The sequence below is a fragment of the Emydura macquarii genome, unplaced genomic scaffold (genome assembly GCF_026122565.2).
Source record: "Emydura macquarii macquarii isolate MOO-44397 ecotype Brisbane River unplaced genomic scaffold, CSIRO-AGI_Emac_v2 contig_2834, whole genome shotgun sequence".
NCBI lineage: Eukaryota > Metazoa > Chordata > Testudines > Chelidae > Emydura > Emydura macquarii.
Window position 1 is genome coordinate 5,546,347 of NW_027132971.1, and position 19,763 is coordinate 5,566,109.

General features: G+C 36.9%; 1 protein-coding gene across 4 annotated transcripts in view; it reads left to right on the forward strand.

Annotated features, from left to right (window-relative positions):
* GAB1 (GRB2 associated binding protein 1) overlaps window positions 1-19,763 on the forward strand; it is a 135,516-nt gene that overhangs the window by 94,943 nt on the left and 20,810 nt on the right. For all 4 annotated transcript variants that reach the window (XR_010923663.1, XM_067568020.1, XM_067568021.1 and 1 more), the window contains exons 4-6: window positions 6,746-7,338; window positions 11,767-11,852; window positions 12,070-12,373. Coding sequence is in view for 3 of the 4 variants with exons in the window: in XM_067568020.1 (XP_067424121.1) it covers window positions 6,746-7,338; window positions 11,767-11,852; window positions 12,070-12,373 (983 nt within the window). In the remaining variant the exon portion in view is untranslated. The remainder of the gene's footprint in view (window positions 1-6,745; window positions 7,339-11,766; window positions 11,853-12,069; window positions 12,374-19,763) is intronic.

Genomic DNA, 19,763 nt, shown 5'->3' on the forward strand with positions numbered 1-19,763 from the left:
CAAGCCAGCTCTAGGAAGAAGGAGAGATGCCTTTTCAGTACCTTGTGCTTCTACCATAACTACTAACCGGGGAGCCAAATTACTACAAATTACAGCGATGGCTCTGTGATAGGGATAAAAATCAACTCAGACCTGTACTGAGTTCACCAGCTCGTTTAACACAGGGTGCCAAGCAGCCATCAAATGATTAGTTTTTGGATATTACTGACCTGGATCATATTCAAACAAGAGATCTTGTGAACATGAGAGGCAATTTATTTTGAACTATCCAGTCTCTGCATCCTGAGTTTTGCAAGCTGTTAGTGTGGTCTGAATAATAGAACAAAATTAGCATTATGATCTAATTATGTCCAGTTTAATAATAAACAGATTTATACACTTTGTTATGTCCCCTAAAGAGTAGGAAAACTGAAAAGTATTTTATAACATATAAAAGTTTAGGGGGGAAAACTGAGCAGCTCTGGTAAGTGATGTACCCAAGTAATTGCTGCTTCTCATTTTGAATGGAAACATAATGCCTCCTGTATAGGAGGATGTAATATGTAGTGGTAAATATCCAGGAATTATTGCTTTGTTTCTCAGAATGGTCCTTGGAAACCTCTCAAGCAGAGATGCTTTGCTGTAACAATTTAAAGTAATGGTCCCTTGTGTATATTCTAGAAAAGCTTGCTCATTATTCTCTTGATTGCGGAGGGGCACATTAAAGGCTCTGCAAAGGTCTGTGAAAGTGTTTTTCCTGAGTCTTCTACACATTCATTTAGAGCAATACCTTGTCATTGGTGTGGCTGTCTGCCAGATTTCCATGTTACTGTGCCATGCATTCTGGAGCACAACAGAGTAAGGTAAAATGGCCATGGGACCAGAGGAGTATTTCTTAGTCATCTTGTTGCCGACTGCAGCCAACTCCCAAAATATCTCATTTAGGGTAGGCAAATAAGCCAGCTGTCCACCAGTCCATGGAAAATGAAGATGGTGGACAGCCCTCCCACATCCAAGACAATGCTTGGGGAGTGGAGGGTGCCCACTAGTTAACTCCCAACATATTAAAGGGCAGAATGTCCACTAGTGTCTTGCAACCTGAGGGGAATGAGGCTGTGTAATACGGAGCAGTGGTAGTCATTCAGTATTGAATGTTCAAGCTAGTTCTGTATTATTAGTTCAGTTTTAGACATTCCACTGTCAACTTCTGCCCCTCCCCCCTGCTGAGCTGAGCCAGAGCTGAGAGCATGGATTGGGGTAGGAGACCAGGAAGAAATATGGAGGAGTAGGAATCTGGAAGGGACCGTAGAGAACAGTAGGGGATTGAGGGATATGGAATCTGGTTAGAGGGTGGAGAGTGTATGAATGGACTGCATGTAACCATGATGGGATAGGTCTGGAAGAACCAGGAAGAGGAGAGATACAGAAAGGAGGGCAGGACTCAAGTTGGACATGGAGAGGGGAAGATAAAGAAAAAAGAGGCTCTTGTTCATTATTTTTGGGGTTATGGAATGTGTTGAATACAGTAGAACCGCAGAGTTACAAACACCTCAGGAACGCAGGTTGTTCGTAACTCTGAAATGTTCCTAACTCTGAACAAAAAAAAAATTGATTGTTCTTTCCCATGTTTACAGCTGAACCTTGACTTAATTCAGCTTTGAAACTGTACTATGCAGAAGAAAAATGCTGCTTTTAACAATCTTAATTTAAATAAAACAAGCACAGGAAAAGTTTCCTTACCAAATCAAATCTTTTTTAAAACTTTCCCTTTATTTTTTTAGTAGTTTACATTTAACACAGTACTGTACTGTATTTGGTTTTGCTTTTTTTTTTTTTTTTTTTTATTTTTGGTCTCTGCTGCTGTCTGATTGCATACTTCTGGTTCCAAACGAGGTGTGTGGTTGACCAGTCAGTTCATAACTGAGGTTCTAGAGTATATGGTATTTGAGTATTTGAAGACCTTGTTATTTGATACATTTTTGTGAGGCAGTAGCACCACCAATAGCTCAGACTGAGGTGAGTTTACTATTTAACATTTAACTGTTTGTTCTTATTTTATAAAATATGTAATAGTTTTACTGCAAAATAATGTTACATTGGAGTTTTAACCCCAACTTGGCAAATTAGTGAAGCACATGCCTAAAATTAAGCATATGTATTTTGATGAAATGGGGCCATAGCACATTGTAAATAGACCTCTTGATAAGGAACTAGAATTTCACAATTTCTTTGCAATATGTTATGTATTTATGCAAATTATAAGGGATCATAGATACCACTGCGTGGGGAGGGGAAACTTGTATGAGGGCACAGAAGCAATGGTGAATGAAGAAGGAATATGTGGTGTGTCTGCATTTCTTTTACTGTTGGTTTCCAGACTTTCATACCTTTTTTGAGGGGGTTTTTAAAGTAAAATAACCTAATCTCTGGATTTTATAATACAGGTTCTAGGTGTTGGTAGACTCCACTGATGCACACTTTTGGCCTTCGCTATTTCTTAGCAAAGTTTTTTTCCCACATGTTCATTAAAAATAAAACATACTAGTAGTTCTAATACAGCAGGCAGATGTTATAACATTAGAAAAAAGTTACAAATTAAAGAAATTGTCATAATTTTTTAGTCTTGGAGTTTACCTTTTAGTTCATCCTTCAACTGCGGCCAGTGTTCTTTGAAAAATGAGGAGAAAATATCTTTCTTTAACATGCTGCTTTTTAGAGCAACTAGGAATCAGTGTGTTCTATTTCATTTGGGAGAAGAGGCTAAGGGCAAATAGAGAACATTTCTAGGTTATTTCTTTGGAATTTTCATTTTTGGTATTTGCATCTTCAGTGCCAACTAACATGTACAACATTCTAAAATTATTTATAAATAAAATACAAGTGCTGGAATGGGGTATGTTAGAAATGATAGTAGTTGTATTAATAATCATCATAATATTTATTCTATAGTACAGTTTTATGCTCTGATCACTTTGGACCTTAAAGTTCTAATACTTCACTATTAAAAAATGTCATAATATTTTTGACTAGTTTTGAGATTGAGAGTTCATCTTTGATTTTACAAGAAGAATTGCATCTGTAGAATCTGTTTGAGAGCTTTACATTTTTGGCTGGTTGGCAGAGGTATATACAAAATAACAGCTGCAATCTTGCTGATCTTACTCCATTTTTTCCTGTTTTATAAACCAGCCAGGGGTCATCCTTTGTCACTGAAGAAGGGAAAGAATACCTACTACTGGAGGATTTTGAAAGTAAAAAAATTCCATTGCAGTGAGTGTATAATTGTTGTTTTTTAGTATGTATGAGAAATCAAGCACAGAACCATAACCTGCTTGAAAATATGGATTTTTCATGTTTGAAACATTTCCTGCATGGTCTGCTGTGAGTTTTAATAGAATAAACAATATAACCCCAACTTGAGTTATTCAGGAGAGGACTATGAAAGCACCTGAAGGCTGAACTCACATTTCTACCAGGCATGCTTCTTACACTGCTCTTTTACCATTCCTGCGTGCTGATACACAATAGCTGCTTTGCTCCTTTCTTTTGTCTGGAGAAGTCTCTCTGCCCTGTTTTGTATTGATTCTCACAGAGAGAAAACTAATGGTAGAGTATGAGTGACCAAACAACTTACATTGTATTAGGAAGTGGGGAGTTCAACCCCACAGCCCACTTCGAAACTGAATATTTTTGTAAAATCATTTGTGTTCCTAATCCTCTGTCAACAGCTGCTTTCGGGCAGGGAAAACAGGAGCCAGGTAAGGAGGGGTGGGGAAGGGGGAAATGTGTGTCTACCTAGTTCAAAGCCTTTTCAGGGGCATGCATACTCCCCCACTTCCCAAATAGACATCTACATGGAGAGAGGGAGCTCGTTTGAGTGTGATCCTATGTCCCATCACCAACTCTGGAGCCAGGTCAGTATTTGAAGGATGTACAGGACTCTTTTCATGATAACATGGAAAGAGAGGCTGTCTCAGCATGGGGAAAAGGAATAGGATAGATGTTGTGTTGCTAGTGCTTGGGACTGGTAATGAATGCAGCAGTGTAAGGAGCATGTGTAGTAGAACCATGATGCTACGAGTTGGTATGTCCGTTCTACTCTGGTAATAGTTGTGGCTAGTTTTTTTCCCTGTTGTTATGCCAAGTAAGTCTTTATTTTAAGTAAATAGGGGTGCAGTGATGCTCTGATGTTAATCAGTACTGTCGGCTGATGCACTGCTGGAGTCAGAATTTATTCATGACCTGCAATGAGAGTGTACAGAAAAGTTATACTAAATTATGAAATTTAGCTGTTCTGCTTGAATTGAAGAAATGAATCCCTCGCTAACCATCCTACTTCTAGGGTCAATTTGGAAAAATAATAGTGTTAATTCTCTTCTCAAGCTCTGCTCACAGCCCTGGCTCCCCCATATGAGATGCCATTCACATTACCTTGTGCAGATTTTCATAGTTATACCAAGTCTTTCATGTCTGTTTTGATCAACAGTGAAAGTTGTTGTCATTTTAATGATCATTTATGCTTCAGAGATTACTGCACACTAAAATGAAAAGGGGCAATTTACTCCTCTCTTGGCACAGTTGTTTTAGCCTGTCTTCATACTCAGACACACACAGATCAGTTACGCCAGTTCACATTTTGAAAGTTATATTCACATCCATAAAGATTAGAAACTCAGTTTTAAAAGAACTGTTTTTGAAAAAGCTTAGATTCCAAAGCACAAGTTGCAGCCACTAGGGAAAAGGAATGCCTGGTGAGGCTGCCTCAAGTAGTCCAAATCTGATCCCTCTCCTGTTTCCTGATGTTCAGTTTTCACGAATGTGCATGGACAAGAAGCAGTAAGGAAAAGCATTCAGTTATGTTTAGAAGTAATTAAAGTTTAATATGGCACCATTACTAGCTAGCATATTAAGAGGTATCTGGGTTAGCATGATCAGTACTCTTCTGCAGTGGCATACATGCACTATCATTGAACTACTAATTTTCAATTATGGTTTTAGCTGACTATTTCCTGCATGTTGTGCATTTATAGAATTAAACAAAATACAACACATTAGGAGAGGTTTCTCAAATGTCTGTGTTAAAGGCTCCTTAGTGCTCAGAGTTGGTAAGTAAGATTTAAAGATATTTGTAATACTTTGTGTGCAATATTTTAAAGCCCATTTGGGTTTGGGAACATTGGTAAATAGAGACTATATAATGGGTGACAATGATTGTAATAACTGCATAATCCATGAATGCAAGAGTGAAAATAAAGTGTGCTGTATTGCTTGCTACATGTATTTCTATTCTACGGTCATGTCATATGCTACACTGTATTTCTTGCCTTAATTTGTATTTTATTTTTGTAATTTTTTTTTTAGTTAGTTGGGTTTTTGAGCGTGTTTGTGTGTGTGCGCGCACGTTTGCGCACTCTGAGACTAATGACCTCTGATACTATAGTTTGGCTGCTGTTTGTACAGGCTAGAAAAATATGACTTTGAAACCTTTTGTTTGTCATTGGTATGGTATATAAAATTATGGGGCAGATCCTTCTCATCTTTACTCAGGCAAAACTCACATTGCTTTCCCTGGGGAATTCTGTTTGAATAAACGCTGGAGAATCATGTTGTATGTTTTTAAGTGTGTAACTTTTCTTTTAACAACTGCTAGTATCCTAGATGTTAAATACTGTTGTTTTATCTTTAGTCAAATATTTACTCAAATAATTTTATAAACTGCCCTGTAATCAGTTACATGAATGGAGTAATAGGGAGAATAGCTGCCTCCATTACAGTGACTTGCTCAAATTGTGCCACACATACAACAATAGATTCCAGGGATACTTAAATACACAATAGTATTTTCTAATTTGTTACCAATATGTGGGCATTGTGAGCAAATGTTAAGTTTTTAAGGGTAATTACTCTCCTCATGTATTACTGGTTTTCATTCATGCTGACTTCTGTTAAACTAACAGTCAGGCTTATCAACTGAATTTTCATGCCACAAACAATGTGATGATGGAATTCTACATACGAGGGGGAAGAGAGAGAAAGAAAGTGTGCAACCACTGCTTCTTTTGGTATTATAGGTAACAATTCATTGATAGGTGTTGCCTTCATAGGAGATGTAATTTCCAAAGAAGCCATGTTTGATTTTTTTAAAAATATTTTTAATCTAACAGTGCTCTCTTGTCCCTGGGTCAAGACAAGAATACAGGTTTGTTCCCCTTGTCCTGTAAATTTTTTCTTCAGATTAATTGGTTCAGCTTTCTTCTCTCCATTTTCTTTTTTTGCTTAAAAAAGCATACATCTTTAGGTGTGACTTTAAAGCTGTTACAAGGCTTTGTATTTTTAATTGTGTTTCCTTCATATTCATTAGTGGAAGCAAGTTATCATAGGCCCAGAATTTTAGTGCTATATCTGGACCTTTAACAATGACATTAAAGTGCTCTTCTTATAGTGTGTCACGTGTTTTTAACAAAAAACATCCAGCCAAACAAGAAGCCCTCCAAATCTGCCTGACACTTTACTCATAGTCACTTGTGAAAACCCCCGCTGCCTAGTTGATATGATAAATATATTTGTGTATGTGTGTGTGTGAGAGAGAGAACGTGTACGTATATGGGTAAATGTATAATTCCTTTAGATCTTTGTTTTAAATTTAGTTTAATTTTTTTTAGAATTAAGAAATTGAATGACTTTAGTTGCTTATGTTTTAAATGTTATGTTCTTTACAGTTGTAATGCTTCTTTATACATCCACATTTCAATCTTATTTTGTTTAGATTACATGCTGACTCAGCAAAATCCACCTCTTCTGAAACAGACTGCAATGATAATGTACCCTCCCTTAAAAATTCAGCTTCATCATTGAGCAAGCATGCAGTGAATGGCTTTTATCAGCATCAAAGTACCTATGACTCTCCGCCATCTCGAGCTGCATCAGTGTCCGTAGACTGCAGCCTTTATAACCTGCCTAGGAGTTTTTCACAGGATGTTTTACCAAAGGCAACGTCTCCATCTGGGACTGATGCAGAAGGAGAACAACACGTTTTCAGTATCTCTTCTGCTACATCTTCATTAGATACACAAATGAGGCATTTCTCCATTAGTTATGACATTCCCCCAACACCTGGAGGTACTTATCAGATTCCACGAACTTTTCCAGAAGGAACTTCAAAGCTAGAGACTATTCCAGATATTCCTCCACCTCGGCCACCAAAACCACATCATCCTTCAGATCGATCTCCAGTGGAAACGTGTAGCATTACTCGTACTGCCTCAGACACTGACAGTAGTTATTGCATTCCTACAGCAGGATTGCCACCATCACGCAGTAATACCATTTCCAATGTAGATTTGAATATATTTCGTAAAGGTCAGTAGTTGATGTCTTGACCTTGCTTTTTCAAGATTCTTTTGTTTAAGTCATTTTGTGCAACAGGTTATAAAGGCTGAGATCTTCAAATGGAAGAACCTAAGAGAGTTTGCACCCAATTCCCACTGAAAATAAGGTGCCTAACTTCCTTAGAATGCTTTGAAAACCTCAGCCAAAATTAAGATAAAAAGGCTTTCTTAAGATTTCTAGAGTGCACCTTTTAAACATCAATAATTTTAAATTAATTTTTATGTCTTATTTAAATGTGCTACATAGAAACTTTCTTCTAAAGACCTCATCCAAAATATGGGCAGTTTATTAAGTTTTGATGGTCTAAGCCTCAAGAATTTATTAAGATTGTCTAGAGCAGCCTTCAACTGTACTCTCGCCCAAATTACTTGCAGACAACAGTCCTTCATATTTCTGTATATTTTATATTATGATCCTGTGTGGTGATGGTAGCCCTGTGATAACTTGTATTTATCATAGACCTTCAATGCTTCACCTGCATGGTGCACTCTAATGCATTTTTGCCAGTGCTATGGCTAACATCCCAAACCTACAAGTCACTTCCACACCAAACTGCTGGAGAGAGTTTTTCCTCCTTCGCTCCGATGTGGAGTTCCCTACTCCTATCCAAAGGTGCAGCAGCACGAGGCCCAGCACTGGTAATCCTCATGAATGACAAGTGTAAAGTCAGTGGGTTGTTCTAAAAGTGTTTCTGGAAAAGTGACTTGCTTGCAATCCATGTTTGTTGAGTCTCAGCAGTCCCATATGAAACTTACTTAATTTACATATGTCTTTTCTACTTGTCAAGATCATTTTGGTTTGTGGAAGTCAAGCTATCTTCTTTTCTTTTCATGCGTCATCACTGGTAATAAAGATCCTGTAAGCAAAGTTATCACTAGAGTTGTAGAGATGTAACTCAGGATACAGGTAACTTGGATACTGTGTGTTTGCATAAGTATAATTTAAGGTATATGTTGTGCTGCAGGGTTTTTTTCTCTGGTGGTGATACATGAGAAGGCAAAAGGGGGAGGGATCCCAAATCCTCAGCTTGACTTTGAGTCGATATTCAGTTTGTAGGACTCATAGGTAGAAAAAAATCTCGTTATCTCCTCTTTCTATTAGCGCATTATAGACTCTTAGATGAGTGGATAATCTCGTTACCTCATCTTTCTATTAGAGCATTATAGACTCTTACATGAGTGAACAATAAGTCTCTGGCTGTGTAGATACAAAGCAGCCATGGATTCTGCCCAGAAAGCTGTCAAAAAGGGAGAGTTGAAGATTTCTCCTCACACAGGAGAATCAATGGATGTCAGAAAACTGGCATAGTCAACTCTGTACAACCCCTCCACCACAACCTGTCTGCATATGGGATGCTTTGGGGGTGGGGTGGAACACATGCTATACAGCTGCTGCAGGTGGCTGGCTGCAGCTGGAAAAACAGAGCAACTCCGAAGCTGTTCTAAGTTACATCAGGGGTTGTTCCGGCTTCAGCCATCCCAGATTGGTGGATCAGTAAAGTGTTTTACAGCCACTCTTCCACCTCTCTCATCAGCTGGTGCTGAGTTTACGCCTGACATAGCTGACAGTTGACCTTGTGTACAGAAACAGCTGTATATCTAATTCTTCTTTAGAACCAATAGTTTTTCCTGTTCAAGGTTGTGATGGGGCATCCTAGTGGCCATTCTGGGGATTAGCTCTGCAAGGCAGAGGCCCCTTGCTGCAATTGAACTCCCTCTCTCTGTCTTGCTCTCTGTCTGCAGCCCCTCTCTCGCTCCAGGAGCTGCTGTGGCCTCTTCACGACTCAGCCCTTTGGTCAGGTCACTCAGCGGTTTCCCTTTCCAGGGTAGTCTTTCAAAAGTCTCTTGCCACAGAAAGCGTCAACCATTTCTCACGCGCACTGCCCTGGCAATGTCACTCTAATATCTAATGTCACTCAGGCAGTCTTCCTGTTCAGTGCCCCATGGTGCCACTCTCTCAGTTGCTGTTAGGGAACCTGGGCCCACCCTCTATCCCGGGTTCTGGCCCAGGGACCCTACAACACACAGCCAAGGTCTGTTCAGTTCTCAACTTTGCTGCTTACTACCTGGACTTATTCCTACTCTGCATCCCACAGGCTCTCTTCTTCACCCTGATCTCTTCAGGTTATGATCTTCTCTGAGGGCCAGACCCTCCCCCAGCAGGGTCCAACTGTTTCCCTGGGTTCCTTCCTTTCCTCTCTACTAAACAGGGTCACTGCAAATTTCCTCCCAGAAGTCTTTTCTGCTGCTAGCTTCCTGAGTTTATACTAGCCCAGCCCACCTCTGCTCAGATGAGCTTCTTTCTAATCAAGGCGCTCCACTCAGCCTGTATCTCCCTCTTTTGCTGCTTGATTGTGCCCACCCAGCCTAATTCAGCCCTCTTAGAACCAGTGTGGGGCGTATACCCCATCACAAAGGCATTGAAGGGTGGTCTTTGGATGGTAAGCTTGTTACTACTAAAATTTTTCCAGTTGAAGATAGTCTGCAAAAGGTAGAGGAAAAAAATCTGTAGTTGGGGAGTAAAAGAACTTTGACTCTGGAAACAAAGTAGCAACGCATAGGGGTCTTAAGGATATCTCTGTTGCAAAGTATCATTGAAATCCTAGAAATCTTTAAAAAAGAGAGTCAAATACATTAATATTGGATTTGTCTGTGATATCTGAAAGTGAGGAATTAATTCAGTTTGTTATTAAACTCATTAAAGGAGTTTAATGCTTACTTTTTTATAACAATTTTTCAGAGTTAGTTTCTAATGGCCTCATCCCGCTCCTACTGAGGTCAATAGAAGAGTCCTATTGACTTCTGTGGGAACTGCTGTAGGCACTACATGTCTAGATAAACCTATCCCCTTTATTTCTGCTCGTATAAAAAGAAGTTAGTATTTATCTCCCTGTGATTAAATATATGTTATGCATTTTGTCTAGAAATAATGGAAATATTGTATATAATAATTAAAACATGTTTATATTTCTGGACTTTTAAGTATACTTATTATTTTCCATATAAAACTTAACACATCTGGATGTTTCTTAACCTACCCATGCTAAATGCAAGAAGGTGCTTCTACCTAAGGAAAAATTTGCTATTTATAGTTTTTCTATCTTTGTTTCTCTTCCAAGCTAAGATTAATTAAATATCAAAAGCAGTATACATTTCTGTTTTATAATTAACAGTGGAAGGGTTGGGAGAAGGAATCAAATGTAGAGAAATCCATTGCATTAATCTTGTAAATGACTCTGATGTTGCTCTAATGGATGTCTTAGTTTTCTCAGACAGCTGAGCATAATCATGTGAAGTTAATATAGATTATTAAAAAAAAAAGTCATTGGAGGAGAAGAATTGGGTGGATTAGGGAATATTTTAAGGCAAAATACAAAAAGGAATTGATATGGTTATAGGAATATTATTTTAATGTTTTATCTGATGGAATGAATGAATTAGTATTTCAAAATGACAGCATTTAAAACAAAACTCTAAAAGACCATTTATCCCCTTCTCCTCCTTTCACCTATAAACTTAGCAAATTTGAAATGGAAATACTGAGACAAAATAAACAAGCAACCGACAATTAGAGATAACTGGGAATTAGAATTTCTGTCTCATGGGAAATTTCATGCTGATTTGGAATGAAAAGTTGGAAATATGGCGTTTCCAATGGAATGGAAATTTTCTAAAAATCTGTTTTGGAAAAACCAAAATGGATATTTTTGAAAATTTCCAGGTTGGCTGCTCAACTGGTTTGCCAGTGCACTAGCAAGCAAGTTAGTCTAGGCTGCCAAGTTGCTAGAGGCCCTGGGAGGGTGGGCTGCCAACGAGACAGGCAAGTGAGCTGGCAGGAAACCAGGTAAGTTTCCTTCGAAAGTTTTGATGGAATTTACATGTTCCCATGAAAGTTTTGATTCCATTGAATCAGCAATTTCCAATAGAAAAGCATACTGTTGAAAAACTTCTGATCCATAATTCTATTTTTAAAATCATTTTTCCAAGTAGAACTGCATGTGAAACACCAATATCTCAAAATCTGTTATGAGTAGATACAGATTTTTGTACCATTTGGAAATGGGATGTTCCCAGCTTTTCAACAGGATGCATCACTTATTTCTGGCTCAGGCCCTGGCCCTGTGACTTATACAGTAAATAGAAGCTTTGCTCATGAGTAGAGCAATCATCTCAAACTTTAGACTGGCAAAATCTTTATACTACTCTGCACCATCATGTAGCATGTGTATCTGTGTCTCTCTTTCTCCCCCAGTTTGATTATTTGATGACTGTGGCTTTAAAGATCAGCAAATTGAAAGCAGATAGTAAACAACTACAGACTGGAAAACTGGTCTAATGTACTTACATGACATGAGATGAGAAAATAAATATATCTACTTTCACCCCTTTCATTCTTTAGATATTAGTTCTCAAGACTGCTATGATATTCCACGATCATTTCCAAATGACAGAGCTAGCTCATTGGAAGGCTTCCATAACCACTTTGTAAGTATGATTTGATCTGACTTGGGACGATTCTGGTAAAGCATTTGCATGTTCTGTGTGCTGTAGTATACAAAACTAGGATGTAGAGTTAGACAATATTTTTAGTTTAAGGAGAACAGATTATTCTGAGTAGATGAGATTAAAACATGAGTCTGATTTCACAGCTGATAGCATAACTGATTATTTTGTTGTTAAAGGAAATGTATGTTAATTCTAGAAAAACAGAAGCATGTTCACAGTGGGAAGTGTTTCAAGTGAAGAACTGGATGAAAACTATGTCCCAATGAATCCTAACTCTCCAACCCGGCAGCATTCCAGCAGCTTTAATGACCCCATCCAAGAAACAAACTATGTACCTATGACACCAGGCACATTTGATTTTTCATTATTTGGAATGCAAGTCCCTCCACCTGCCCACATGGGTTTCAGGTCCAGTCCAAAGACTCCTCCCAGAAGGCCAGTACCTGTTGCAGAATGTGAACCACCCCCAGTGGATCGGAACCTCAAACCTGATAGAAAAGGTGAGAAAAACATGCTGTAGAAGTTGCTCTTACCTTATAATATAATGATTTAGCTCTTCAACTTTTCTTACCGAAATTCAAATAGTATAAAATGATTGTTTTCTAAGAATTCAGAGAAAAAAGCAGAACTAAGAATCTTAAGAAAATGTTTGGTAATTTAAAATCATCTAAATAATAAAACTGAATATTTTTGTAGGTTTAAAGACTATAGCTGTACATGTTTTTATTAATCACACCATTTTCTGTTTATAAATTACAAAGTAACTGTAAGCAGACCAAGAGCTATGATTTATTTCTTATACATAATATGCTATAGATGGCTTGTTCACTGTGAAGGGAGATCACATTAACGTTTTGATTAAATGTATCTCTATAAGCATAGTAACATGTTATTATTTAAAAGGACAATAAATCATTTTATGATTTAATAGTAAATATGGTTCTTACATTTACCTTTTAGTGTCTTTTTAGGCATATGCTCTTACTGTAAAAATTATTGTTGCAGTGTCTCAAAAATTAACTGTAACATGGGAGAATGAATTGCATCTTACGTGTCAGGCTGCTTCTAACAAATCCAGTGGTTATACAACATTTCTTATTAATTTTCTTTTAAATAATTACAAACATTAAAACAAACATTAAATCCAGAAATGTTAAAATAATGAATAATGTTAGGCCTTACTACAGTCTGTAAAAGCAAGGAAATTAGGCCTTTTGTGATGCTAATTGTCAATTCACAGGTGGGACAGAGTCAGAGATTTCACACCTAGGAAGCAGATTAGGTTGTTGGCCAGGAAGTTGCAAAACAGTCCTTCCATGGTATTCAAATAGAGCCCACAAAATCAGGCCAGCCCATGGCTCTTTAGATGCATTTACCCCATGTTAAGAGCTGGATGCCAAGATGTAGCCTAAATGTATAGTTATGCTGTTAAAGTGTACTTAGTTAGGATATAATGTCAACCTTGAGTCTGAATTTCCCTGCTTTTATGGAGCTTGCTAGATCTTAAATATCTTAACATTTAAAAAATTTCCATTTGCATTTTGGTTTTAAGAGCTACTTACTGTATGGAAGACACTGTAGTGAGTTTGAAGAAGCTGCAATAACTTCAGTGATAAAAGTGCATGAGCAAAACAAACAAAAACAGAATTTAAGAGAAGTCTGACAAATGGGCCCAAACACTTACTTAAAGGAAAGGTGACCAGATGTCCTAATTTTATAGGGTCAGTCCTGATATTCAGGGCTTTTCCTTATATAGGTGCCAATAACCCTCCCACCCCAACCCGATTTTTTTCACATTTGTGATCTGGTCACCCTACTTAAAGGCAAATCCCCTGTATCATCCCTATAAGATATTAATTTCCATGCACCATTATGGTGCACTGGATTTACTTTCCTTTAAAGCAGTAGCTCTCAACCTTTCCAGACTACTGTATCCCTTTCAGGAGTCTGATTTGTCTTGCATATCCCCAAGTTTCACCTCACTTAAAAACATCTTGGTTACAAAATCAGACATACAAAAGTGTCACAGCATGCTATTGCTGAAAAATTGCTTACTTTCTCATTTTACCATATAATTATAAAATAAATCAATTGGAATATAAGTATTGTATTTACATTTCAGTGTATAGTATATAGAGCTGCATAAATAAATCATTTATGAAATTTTAGTTTGTAATGACTTTGCTAGTGCTTTTTATGTAGCCTTTTGTAAAACTAGGCAAATATCTAGATGAGTTGATGTACTCTCTAGAGGACCTCTGTGTACCCCCAGGGGTATGTGTACCCCTGGTTGAGAACCACTGTTTTAAAGGAAATTATACTCTCAGGACTGAAATAATCTCTCTTTAAAAACAAACAAAAAGTATTTCTCTTGTAGAGTTTATATATGAGACATTTGTATAGCGAAATCGAAGCAGCTTATGATTTTCAATCTCATTGTAACGTTTCATCAACATTCGGGCCTTGGAGATAAATGGTTACATCATTTCTTTGCATGCTCAATAGATTTTTTTCCCCAGACTTTGAAATTAACAGTTTTTTTTCCCTTTGGAAGAAAATGCAGAAAGACATTAGCTCATATACAAGATCAACTGTCCCCCATGTTTATTTTTAAATATATATAATTTTTAAATTAATTTGTTAAATATCTTAAACCAATAACATTTACAAACTTGAAGAAAAATGGCTGAATTGATACACATGTATTACTTTTGGAGGGGTGGGGGGATGTAATCTTTGCTTAAAAGCTCGTATGCCCCAAAGTTTTACTAATTTAAATTTCAAATTCATATGTTTTATGGAAACAGCCAGTGATCTTACTAACACTGATGCTGTCAGGATGATGAAGTAGAAGATCTCTGCATAAAATGGGAAGTGCCAAGTCCTGTAGCTGACTAGCCGTGTTCAGAATACAAAACATAGCCTTCCTCAGAACCATGACTTTAATTGTTTTCAAGTTATCAGACAATGGTTTTGTTTAGCTGTTAAGAAATATTTGACAATAACACAATGAAAAAAATTGATATTGGAAAATATTCTTAAAATAAATACTAACCTGATTAAGAACATTTCCCCCTGACTTATTAGTTTGTATACTTTTACTGACAAAGTTTTTATTGACCTTCACAAAAGGTCAATTTCTGTACTAAAATGTTTGCAACTTTATTGTTGACAAGACAATGAGACCACATAGATCTCTGAGAAAGAGACATTGCTTTTTTATATCTTTTCTTGAAACAGTAGCGTTCCCAAAAGCTATATCATCGCCCCAATCCAGGAAAGAACTTAAATACATTAAGAATGTGAGAAGTCCTGTTAACTTCAATGGATGGAGAAGGGAGATCATTAGGTTTACTGATGTACTACCAAATGTATTATTCTACAACACAACTCATAATGATTGGCTCTACCCATTTTCTACTGGCAGTGATGGCGTTTATAAAACAGATTTCAAACAAATTAATTTCATTTTTTTGTAGAACTGAATTTTCTTTTTAAAATTGCATAATAGTCAAATACTGCCAACTATTTGTAAAGTAAAACTATATCCAGCAGAAGTCTAAAATTTACAACAGTAAATTTTTGGGGGATGAGGGAAATGGGAGAAAAGAGGAATATGCTTTAAAAGCAAACAACAACAAAAACCTTGATTTTGTCAACCAAGGACCATATTATGTCTGATTTTGTCACTGTGAAATTTTACCTTATTGATTAACACACAAAATAAATTCTATCTTCTAAATTAGTTCTCTCCATTCTTAACGATGAACTTATTTAAACATTCCAGTCAGAACAAAGAATCAATGTATTAAGTCATCATATCCTTTTATTGTGAAGGACTAACAGATAGTGAAACACTGGACTATTTATTTTGTCATGTTTAAATGTCAACAGATGAAGTTCCTACTCTTTAGAATATTTTTGAGTAATTTAAAGTGCTATTAATTTTGAATTAACATAGAACAAAACTACTATATATTTCCGTCGCCCTTTATATAACTAAAACGAGCATACATTACAAAGTTTTGCCATGCTGCTTTTTCAACCTTCAAATTATTGTAGCAACTTCTTCTATCACACTGTTTCTACACTTGTAGTTTAAAAGTATTTTGACAGTATTCCATTGTAAGTTATTTCATGTACCTAGAAATTAATGGATAGGCCAGACATTTCAAGAAAGCCCAGCCAGAATTTTTTTTTGGGGGGGTGGGGGTGGGGGGGAGGAATATGGTACATAAAATATTTGACTGTTAAGAGTTTTCATTTTAAGTGGAGAGGAATTTCAATGTGTAATCTGTGCTTGTTTTAAAAATTTGTGTTCGAGTGTATTGCTATTTCTCTAAAAGACTGTATCAGTGCAGAGATCCACAGTGTTGGGTTATAATATCTCCAGAAATTTCAGGACCCACCCTCTCCTATCTAAGGAAGCAGCTGTGAGCCTTAACTGTGTATGTATAGCTAAAGTTATTTCTACAAAGATAAACTTTTATAGCATCCAACCATCAAATCCTATTTCTCTGGCAATGATGGTAAAGCTTCTTACTTAATAAGAAACACTATTGCCTTATGTAACTTTCACAATAGTTTAAATATGATCTTGTAGTTCTTGTACTGATATATTTAGCATGGACTTCTGCATCTGTGTAGAGTCAGTTCAATTTAGCAGGACCTCACATGAGCATAGGGAATCATGCTAGTAGATACCATTGCAGGATTAGGCCTAAGGTTGTTTCAGTCTTTCCATTTTAAACCCATTTCTAATTGGTTTTGAATGACTGATAAGAATATACTCTGCTGAGACTTCACCATACCTGGTCCTGGCCAGGAATTGCAGCGCTGCAGCAGGAGTGTTAAATTTGGGGAAGATTTATTTTTAAAGGAGTTTCCTATTTTAAACTGTGCATTATGATTGCTTGGTATTCGGAGAGGTAAGTAAAACATGAGTCTCAGTACAGATGCACACTTCCTTTTCTTTGGTCCACATGGCAGTTGTTTTAGTTTTCACCTAATTTTTTACATAGATGTACAAATGAAACAACAATATTTTAAACAGCAACTAGTGTTTCCTTCACTCAACACATTTTTACAATGCTAAAAATAATTTGTGGGTAATTCAGAAACATTTCCCATCACAGTCTGTGTTTAAAATAACATTAAGTCCATGACACACTCCAGATAAGGATGGCATGCCCTGTGCTTTTTAGTGTTGAGTTCCTTTGTCTGTAGAACCCTTTTACTTTTATTTTTTAAATTTTTTTAAAGAACCTGGAAGCCTTTACAGGATAGTAATGGACCAAATCCTGGACTCACTGGAATCAGAGTTCTGCCATAGAATTCCAGATATTTCCCCGTTTTCTACTTCTCCACCCCCCCCAAAAAAAACTGTTTTATGGAAATGAGGTTTGCAAGTTACATTGCTTCCTCTGGTTCTACTATCTCTGGTGACCACATTAACCAACAGAAACCTGGGCCTGTCAGTGGCTAAAAGAGAGTGGGCCTCTCAGGCATAAACATCTGAACATTTGGACATCTTTTAGACAATTTCTCAATCCCAGTTTTTAGGAAATTGGTACAGTGTTGTAAATGAGGGTTTAATATGGTAAAGGAGGGTGAGTTGTGGGTGTGGTATCCATTTTGTATCCTTGATGATAAATGCATATTAAAATAATAACCTAAAATTCACTGTGATATGTGCATACTCATGTGCACGTCAACACCATCCACCCCCTCAGGCAGCCGAGGACCTAGTAGTCTGCAGACTTCTTATTTGTAGAAGTGTCCCTGAGGCCAAAAAAAAAAAAGCAGCAGCTGTGAACTATAAGTTAGGTTATGCCTGTTCTACTATTTCCTCCGTTAGATTTATTTGGTCAAAAAGGATCAAACAGTTTGGGGTTATAATGCATCCTATATAACATCACTCCCTCTCCTGGCTCACAGTTGCTCCCACAAGCAGGGGAGCTTTCAGTAATTTCTGGAACCTTTGAAAGCCCTTTTGAAGCATGGCTGGAGGCCTCATGACCCAACAGCCTGGATCAATTCAAGATACAGCCTTCAGAGAAGGGTAATAACAGGTAAGTGATACAGTCTTTGGGACAAAATCCAGAGTATTCAGCCAACTGTGTTTTTTCCTGTACTTACCTGAATTGAATTTGAAAAGTAATTTTTAAATGTTATTTTAAAAAAACAGTCTTTCGCATTGTATTTCTTTTGTTGTCACTGTGCTTTTTGCTGCGCTAGGCTGCCATAGTTGCATGTAATGGTGATGCTACATTGGAAGCAATATTGCTAGCAAAATGGTATTTGACTTTAAGGAATCTCTGTTTCCATTAGCACAACTGGGTGGTGTTCCTCTGAATCAAAAGATATTTCACTAGCTTGGCCTCAGGCTGTACTGACACATTATTCTTTGAGACTAACAGAAGTATGATTGATTAAAGTGAAGGAAAAGCATAAGGAAATGTACCCAAATATAGTAGAGAGTGAGGAAAGAACATTAGTAAGAAGTTTAGGAATAGAAACAGGGATGACTCCTTGTCGAGCAACCCTACTTTTATGTTTTCTCATTGTCTTCTTCAGTGTAGTTGAATAGACCAAAAAGTGTTATGACAATGTACAAGAGTTTTAAGTAATGTAGGCCATAGAATAGAGAAGATTAATTGCTGGTTTTAAAAAAAAAATCTATTTACATAGTGCCATAGATGTGCATGGTTCTTTTAGGCCAATTTGAAGGCCATGAGTGGGAATCTGGCCCTGACAAGCACCTATTGACTGAATGAGGCCAGGATTTCACCCCAGCTCTGTATCTGAAGGAGCTTACAGTCATGATAATGAAAACCCTCATGTAAGTGATATGTAAAAACAGACATGATTTTACAACGTGATTAACAAACAAATAAACAACAACAAAAAAAAGGTATGTTTAAGAAATCTCAAGACTGACTCTGCTATAGCAAAATAACATACCACCATATATTCACAAAGCTCTTCATCAGCAGATTTCAGTGCTCTTTACAAATGGATATGTACTATTTATTCCTGTTTTCCAAATGGGTAAAATCAGGCATGGACATGCTAAACGACATTTTCAGTCATATGCTTGAATCAATAACAGAACCACACATAGATTTCAGGTCTCCTGACTCCTAGTTTGGTGTGTCCTGTTCACTGCAACTTATTGCTTCCCAGGAAAACTCAGTAGTTTACTATTCCTTGACTTCCTTTTTTGAGAAGTGAATGACTCTTTATCAGGGAAATAACTCCTGAGGAGAAAAATCCCATTCTTTCCTCTAACAAGGCTTGATGAGAATTTTGAGTTATAAGAACAAGAACTAGATGCCTAAGTAGAGTAATCTAATGTCTTATCTTTATTATTATTTTATTACACTTAAGGAAAGTGTGAAAGATAATTTACCTTGTGCAGTTTCATATGTGACAAATAGAAATTGATGATAAAAACACTGAATAGAACATGCATCCTATATTATTATTATTATTTTATTTGTTTTTCAGATGATAGAAAATTTTGTTGAGATTGTATTGGATTTTGCTGAAGCAGAAAATGTGTGGGCTACTACATAGTTCTTCTAAGTGTTTGAAAGGCAAACTATATCTTTGAGACTTTCCAAAATTAAGCATTAGACTGCACTATACAGTAACATGTAGTAGGATCCTACTGTTGGTTCAACAGTCCCTAACCATGACTGAATTGCAATAGTGAATTGAGTTCCAGTGGGATGTCCTGTTCATGGGACCACATTGCTTCCCATATCATGAGTAATAGTGGAATTTCCATTTATAAGAAAATATGTCCAATGATATTTGCCCAAACATTAGAATAGTTGAGATATTTAGGACTACATTTGTCCCAGGAGTAAGAAAGTTCAACTCCCA